Genomic DNA, 8,020 nt, shown 5'->3' on the forward strand with positions numbered 1-8,020 from the left:
TCTCTTATTCACAAAAAACAAACGACCTTGAAATCAATTGAAGATCGTCACTCCATCGTAAGGGTGCAATACTTCATTTGACCTGAAAATTTACTACAATATGTTTTCATGTGTCTAATATTTTCCCACCAAAGTTCAACTCTATTTAATTTACAGTTTAAAAGATATATTTAATCTTGTAAAATTGATTAATAAATATTTTAAAATAAAATTTAAACATAACTTAGATTATATTATAAATGTAATAAATTTATAAAATCAGATTGAATTTATTAATTTTAAGGATTTTGTACTCGTTAATTCCGATTTTACTAAACTCAAAAACTCGATTTTTACGAAAATAATGTCGGGGCTTCAAGCACTTCAATCGGTTAGTTGGTAATTATTCATGTTAGAAAAAGAAAAATAATAACCCAACCCAACTCACCATAGACTGGTCATCACCTTGCCTGGACTTGCCAGGCGACCAGCTCGTCAAAAGGCGAGCTGGAAAGTCACCTAGCTTAGGCGAGGTCGCCCCTGTACCCAGACATTCCACCCAGGTCACTCAATCATACATTTTTCTCCACCTTAATATTTTTTTTTTCACTTTTCATGCTCAAAGTATGCCAGCTCACCATCACTTACGTGCTAAAGTGCCACATCGCACCACCTACATGGTACATGTCACCATCACCTAGACAACCCACGCCAATGTGCTAGTGCTGCCTCCATTATTACCCGATAAAGCACCATTCTACAAAGTAAGCTACACCATCTACTACTCGTAAAAGACGGACCATATCAAGTTAAGTGACTGGATATTTAAATTCAACAGGATATAATTAAATTGATTTTTAAAATTAAAATTACACTTGAAAATTTAATTCAACAAGTCAAAAATTAAAAACTAATTTGAAATTTAATACTTTTTATTGTCATTTTATTTAAATAAAATGATGTGTTTTTGTCTGAATAACATTGTTTCTAATTTAAAAAAAATTTCAAGCCCTCATTAGTTTTTTGCACTAGATAGAATTGATCATCACCAATTCCTCCATTAATAATACATGTTCTTTTCCAAGAAGAAAGTTCAAAGACTGGGTTTTAAAAATACACTTGGACTGCAGATATTATTCCTGGCCTGCCATGTTCAAGCACGTAGTTTCTTCTCTGAAACTTTAATGCTATTGATGCCATGATTCAAGGCAGGGGGCATAGAGGCCGTTTGTTTACATGGATGTCTTAATTAAAATGTAGTTTGTAGCTGTTAGTAATGAAAAAAAAATGATTTACTGTTAATAGATTCTATATTATTTTTTGTGACCGAAATGCAGGTAATGAAAAATAAAGAATTTCAAATTTTTATACACTATACATGTTAATTATATTAATCATTAAATAGTATAATTAACATATATATTAATATATTGTTCATGTGAATAGTATAATTTTTTTAAATATTCATGTGATTAAAGTTTTTTTTTCTTTTAGTGTGTTAATTTTATTAATATTTTAAAAAAATTAGTTTAGAGTGAATTAAATTCACTTGTATTGTAATGTAAACAATATTTTTTTTTTGAAAAATTAGTATAGAATGAATTAAATTCACTCGCATTGTAATATCAATTTTATACTTGATAATATTTTATATAATTTTATTATATGCTAAATTTTTATACCTGATAATATTTTATGTAATTTTATTATATGCTAATTTTTTTTTAAAAACTGTAGTTTTTATTGGATAGATTTTGTATATAATAAAATTATAAATAATTTAATGAAATAATAAAAAATATTTTATATAAAATATTATTTATTTCATGATGTAATAGGAATAATTAATTCTACAATATTTAAATTTAAAAATATCAACATTAATATAGATTTTTTAAAATTATTTTATAACTTAATTTCAAAAATATTTTTAATCAAATACATTAAATTACTTTTTTTTCCATTTCAATTTTAACTATAGTTTTAATTAAACATTTATTTTTTCAAATTAATCTTAATTACAAATATTTTTTATAAAATAAATTTTTTAAATCACAACAATAATAAACACATTCTTACCCTTTTAGCCTGGTAGGGGGTCGATGATCATTTCCATTGCACTCTGTACTCCAAGCAGAAGGAAACGATGTCCCTATGGCTTGTTGGAAAAATAGATTTCAAGGATACTTTGTCACGAACGTGAAACACAATTTTATATTCTATGCTTCTTTAAAGTTGTAGTGTAATCATTGTAACTATGTACGAAAAAGCAAATGGGAACATCTCATATTATATTTTAATAATTGTAACTATGTACTAGAAAGCAAATGAGACAATTAAAGTCGGACTATTCCAAAAGCAAAAGGGGAAATCAGTAATAATTTACTTTCTTCTTTTTTCCTTGCCTATTTTAAAAACAAGAATGAGAATCTTGATTTCAAGTACAATATTATAGTTTAACAAATGCAATACATTTTTTTATATTTAATGAACTAAAAAAAAAAATTAGAATTAAATCTAATTTTAATATATTTATTTTTTATAATAATCACTTAAACAAGTTCATAAGCTATAAAAAAATAATAATATATACTTGACACGGATTCATTCATCTATGTTGAACCAAATATTTCTACAAAGTAAGAGCTCATCATGAATAATTCATAAAAAAAAGATGTATTTTAAGAGATTAATACAAATTATTATTTAATTATTTTAAAAAAATAAAAGGTAAGATAGGCACTGATAATGTGAAGTATTAAAAAGTTAATATAAAATCATTTTTGAAAATTCTTTTGATATATTAAAATTTTAAATTAAAAAAATTATTTAATATAATGTCAAAATTATATTGACCAAACTATAAAGAGTTCAAAGTTTATATTCTATATTTTCTTTAATTAAATTAGAAAAAAAATATAAGATAACTAATTTCAATTGAGAGAATATAAAAAATGTTGAATGGACTATACATTATAAAATTGAAGTTTTTTTTAAGGACCCCATTTCAATAATTTAATTTAATATGTTATGAGAACTTAATGATTAAATAATTAGAAACTCAAATCTCATAAATTTAACTTGAAACGGATGGATATGGAACTTAAGGGTAGAATTGTTTTTCATACAATTTTATATGAAATACAATTTTATATTCGATGCTTCTTTAAAGCAAATGTGAACATCTCATATTATGGTGTAATAAGTGAAACTATGTACTAGAAAGAAAATGAGAATATTTTTTTATAGTAATTGAGAGAACATATTAATAAGATTTAGGCAATGCAATTAAAAAAGTAACAAATTAACTAAAGGAAGCAAATAAGAGCAATTAAAATTGGATTATTCCAAAAGGAGAAAAGGTTAAACAAGTAATAAAGAAATTTCTTCTTTTTTGCTTGCCTATTTTAGAAGCAAGAATGTTAATCTTGATTTCACGCTGCAATTAATATTATGGTTTAACAAATGCAATACATTTTTCACTTATACTGAAACTAAGAAATTTTTTTTGACCAAAATCTAATCTTAATATATTTATTTTTATAATGATCATTTAAACAAGTTCTTAAGCTAATATATACTTCTGGAAACGGATTAATTAAATTATTAATATAAAAGAAAATATCCCTACAAAGGAGGAGCTCATCAGCAAGAGTTCACCATAAAAGAAAAGTATGGAATGTTAGAAAGTTAGATATAAAATTATTTATAAAATTTAAATTTAAAATTATTTTAGGAGAATCAACATATCTTTATTATATTCTCATAATAGTTTCACTTTATAAACCAAACAAGCAACACACAGATCCTAATTTACTTTTTTTTTTTTCTGAAAAAGGAATCAAGGGATTGTATATATAGGGTTCTCAAACGACTTAATTCAGAAAAAAACCTAGAAGCTAGGCTGTTTCTTTGTAGTCATCTCTCCGGAAACAATTTTTCTTGTTGACATTGATTTTACCAAGAAGTAGGGGGAGGAGCATTTCGATCATTTCCATTACTAAAAGGTATGACATACTTACAGTTCTCCTTGAGTGCTCACTTCCTAATTTTGTTTTTCATAATATTAATGAGTTATATAATATAAATTTATTTTTAGGATTTCACCTTAGTTAGCTTCGAGTTGAGATTGTTTATTAACAATAGTCACTCACGTAATTTTGTGTAGAGAGAAAACATGGGTTCTCTTCCTATAATGGGGATACCTTATAGAGCAGTCATGAGTGGAAATTGGAAAAGCATGCGTGACCATTATCAGGAACGTGTCCTAGATGTGCCCTTCCCAGTTACGCTCTCTGCGGATACTGCACTTCATTTAGCTGTGTACAGCAAACAAAAGCAACCACTTAAAGATTTACTTGAAATCGTGAAGGATATACAATTCTTTTTACCTGACGAGACCGAATCCCTTGTAACTGAGACAGAGTCCCTTGTAACTGAGACAGAGTCTGAGACAGAGTCCCTTGTACCTGAGATAGAGTCCCTTGTACCTGAGATTGAATTTCTCAAGAGAAAAAACAAATTTGGAAATACGGCTCTTCACGAGGCAACCATCTACGGGAATTATGAGGCTGCAAGGCTCTTGGTAGAACGTTGTCCAGACCTCCTTAAGGAAAAAAATAACTACGGTGAAACCCCATTGTTTACAGCTGCTGGATTTGCCGAGACAGAAATAGTGGAGTTTTTAATCACATCCAAACCAGAAAAATGCGTGGATGATAAGTGCCGCCTATTATCAATTCACCGCAAGAGAACGGATGGCCTGTCTATCCTTAGCGCTGCTATCAGAGGGCAACACTTTGGTAACAATATTCCTCTCTTTATATAATTCTCAATTTTAAAAAGTATACTCATATATATAAGATATCGTATAATTCTTCTATGCCTAATTTCATGAATGCAGAAACAGCTTTAATGTTGCTAGAACTGGATGCCTCGCTCCACAAGTTGAAGGACAAAGACGGCGTAACTGCTCTTCAACTTCTAGCCCAAATGCCAACCGCTTTTGAGAGTGGATTTCCCATGGGCATATGTGGAAGACTCATCTACTGCTGTATGCCTAAACTAACCACGTTATTAGACCTTACAATATTGCCTACATATTTCTTGTCTGTATACCATGGACACACACACACACTTCTATGTATATATGTGTATGCACACACACATATAAATTGAACTCTATATTATGTTGCAGGCCTTCCTGTTAAACGTCACCACGAGGTAAAATCACAGGTAGAAACTTGGTTCAAGGAAAGAAAGAGAGATCTTGAGAGCGGTCAAGGGAGGAACTCTGAAGATCTGGGGAGCGGTTCGGAGAGGAATCAAAGAGCCGGCATACTCCAATATTTAAAGGTCCCTAAAGGTATTGGACACAATTGAGGCCTGTTCTTTTGGTTTCAAGGCTAGGTGGTATTATATATTGAGCTACCTTTGTATATCGATATTAAAATTTGATGGCTCGAACAAATATTTGAATCCGGTAGCCAATGTTAGTTTGAATATTATTGAGTCTCTCCCTCTCTCTGTTTTTTTTTCAAAGGCAGATTTAATGGACTTGTTATGTTCCTTCCTCCAAATTTTACTAGTGTTGTATTTCTAGTTTGCAGCGTCAAAAATGATAAGTAATGATCTATCACGTTGCAGATTTTAATTTGATGACGTGAGTAGAGATACAATCATGAAAGTAATAAGAATTGCTGATATAAAGGTTAAAAACCAGACAATCATTATCTATTTTTTCACCTTCTACAATCATGATATTTTTTTGTTCATCCTTCTACTATCATTGTTAACATTTCTACTATCATCCTGTCATCCATGTTCAATTTCATTCCCCTTCGCATGAACATGAAGTAGGATGTTGGCTAGATGGATTCTGGAACCAGAAAAGAAAGCATGTATTTGCTTTGAAAGTCGCCGAAATCCTAATAGAGAAAGATGAGTCATTGAATAAAGTCAGTGTCAGCATAACAAAGGAAGGACTGGGTGGGAAAGAATATAGAAAGGGAGAAAACCAGTTATCTGAATTCGCTAGCAAAGGAAAAGATACAATTGAAATCCAACTTCATTATACAACAGAAACTTCTGAAACGAACTCATCATTGAAGGAGAAGATCCCATTGTTTATTGCAACCAAAAATGGAAAAGAAGAAATTGTGTTGGAGATAATGAAAAAATATCCCGATGCTAGGAAGGAGCATATCCCATTGTTTATTGCAACTATAAATGGAATAGAAGAGATTGTGTGGGGGATAATAGATCAATATCCCCACGCTGTTGAGCATCTCAATGAGGAGGGCCAGAGCATTTTGGATGTGGCCGTCATGCATCGCCAGAAAGAGATCTTCAATCTTGTGAAGCAACAGAAAGTACCATTGGCTAGACTGCATCGAGTAATTGATAAGAAGTGCAACACATTGTTGCACCATGCTGCAGATATGGAGCATTACAGAGGAGGAACCAAGCCTGGGCCTGCACTTAAACTTCAGGAGGAGTTGCAATGGTTTGAGGTGAGACCTTTTCTTCCCTTTTTCTTTACCTCCTGACAAAAATTATTCATGGACTTGGTACAGGATTATCCGTCTTGTGTATTAGAGCACCAAACCTATTAAAACATTTGTTTCAATCAAATTATCCAATCCAGTTAAGGTGATAGAAAAACCGTTAAACTGTCAAAAATTCAATTTTAATGCTAAGGAAACGTAGACATGTCACCTAATTAAGACATCAGGCTGATCTAGTTCTCCTTGTCACCCGAACCAATAACTTAAATATTATTAAAAATTGTTTTATTTACAAACTCCATTTATATAACAATCATATTTATCTCCCGATTATTGCAGCAAGTGCAAAAGGTAATTCCTTCTCATTATGTCACGCTTCGGAACGATGAAGGCAAGACTGCAGATGAGCTCTTCAAAGAGAGTCACCAGGACCAACTGAAAAATGCACAAAAATGGATAAAGGAAACGACTCAGTCTTGTTCCACAGTAGCTGCACTTGTTGCTACTGTTGTCTTTGCTGCTGCCTATACTGTGCCCGGAGGTTCTGATAAGAATGGCACGCCCAACTTCATCAACTCTCCCTATTTTGTGGTTTTCACTATCTCGGATGTTGTTTCCTTAGCAAGCTCCTTGACTTCGCTTGTGGTATTTCTGTCTTTGTTGACCTCTCCATTTGAGCTACAAGAATTTCGCATCTCTCTTCCTCGGAAACTTCTTGTTGGCTTCACCTTCCTCTTCTTTGCTGTGATAACGACCATGCTATCTTTTGGGGCCACAATCTTGATACTCATTCAGTCAGAGAAAAAGTTGACAACATTACTCCTTTCCATTGCTGCATTCCTTCCAGTCTTAGTATTTGCAATAATGCAATTCCGTCTGTATGTCTCATTTATGGGCTCCACATGCAACATTCTCAGGATAACCGGGAAAACTCTGCCACGGTTTCTTGCCCCTTGCCTACCACGGGAGAAAAAGCTCCGTTGAGTTGATTAATATGGGAGATTTAACTGGCATAGAGGTTATTCCATTTTCTTGATGATTTGAACCTCTACCATAGATCATTATATATTGTGTTTTATTGCATGTATGGTTGTTATTCAGTTTCGTGATATTTATGTGGTTGTGATGTTTTCAATGACGGCCTTTAAAACAGTATGCATTATATATAGTTTGTCACAGGTTGGCATTTGAATGGTATGATTACAGGCCTTCAAGCTTGCTTCAATCAGTTACATGGTAATAAAATTGGATGTAAATTATAAATGTTTAATGTGTGGTCAGTTCTGGATTATAAATATTTAATGTGTATTTGAATTAGAATTAGAATTTTTTCCTGTTTTGTGAACATTCACCAGCTCACAATCACCCACACAACATAAAATAAAAAAAAATAAAAAAAATTAGACCAATAAGCAAAACTAGCCGTCAGCTGCCTTTTATTCTTTCCTTTAGACCAGCACCAACCCGTAATAACCCAAACCGACAACCCTCTTCATCAACTTTTCTAACTCGCAAGCATCGTGAGACCCACTCTC

At 31.5% G+C, this 8,020-nt stretch overlaps 1 protein-coding gene across 2 annotated transcripts; it reads left to right on the forward strand.

The window, feature by feature from the left end:
• The first annotated feature begins 3,858 nt into the window (after window positions 1–3,858).
• LOC105108915 (ankyrin repeat-containing protein At3g12360-like) lies at window positions 3,859–7,802 on the forward strand. Of its 2 annotated transcripts, none has more exons than XM_011003415.1 (6): window positions 3,859–3,986; window positions 4,148–4,781; window positions 4,883–5,032; window positions 5,177–5,344; window positions 5,836–6,491; window positions 6,825–7,802. In XM_011003415.1, the coding sequence occupies exons 2-6, from the start codon at window positions 4,157–4,159 to the stop codon at window positions 7,467–7,469; spliced, it is 2,244 nt and encodes a 747-aa protein (XP_011001717.1). In that variant the 5' UTR covers window positions 3,859–3,986; window positions 4,148–4,156; the 3' UTR covers window positions 7,470–7,802. The 2 variants fall into 2 exon arrangements, with proteins under 2 accessions (XP_011001717.1, XP_011001718.1); XM_011003416.1 differs by having other exon boundaries at window positions 5,839–6,491.
• The last annotated feature ends 218 nt before the right edge of the window (window positions 7,803–8,020 follow it).

The sequence above is a fragment of the Populus euphratica genome, unplaced genomic scaffold (assembly GCF_000495115.2).
Source record: "Populus euphratica unplaced genomic scaffold, PopEup_1.0 scaffold201.1, whole genome shotgun sequence".
Classification (NCBI taxonomy): Eukaryota; Viridiplantae; Streptophyta; class Magnoliopsida; order Malpighiales; family Salicaceae; genus Populus; species Populus euphratica.

Bases quoted from the DNA above. Each gene is read 5' to 3' on its own strand.
- LOC105108915 (XM_011003415.1), top strand. From the start codon at position 4,157: ATGGGTTCTCTTCCTATAATGGGGATACCTTATAGAGCAGTCATGAGT. The intron at 5,033-5,176 runs GTATGCCTAAAC...ATTATGTTGCAG, and splicing joins TGGAAGACTCATCTACTGCT to GCCTTCCTGTTAAACGTCAC. The intron at 6,492-6,824 runs GTGAGACCTTTT...CGATTATTGCAG, and splicing joins AGGAGTTGCAATGGTTTGAG to CAAGTGCAAAAGGTAATTCC.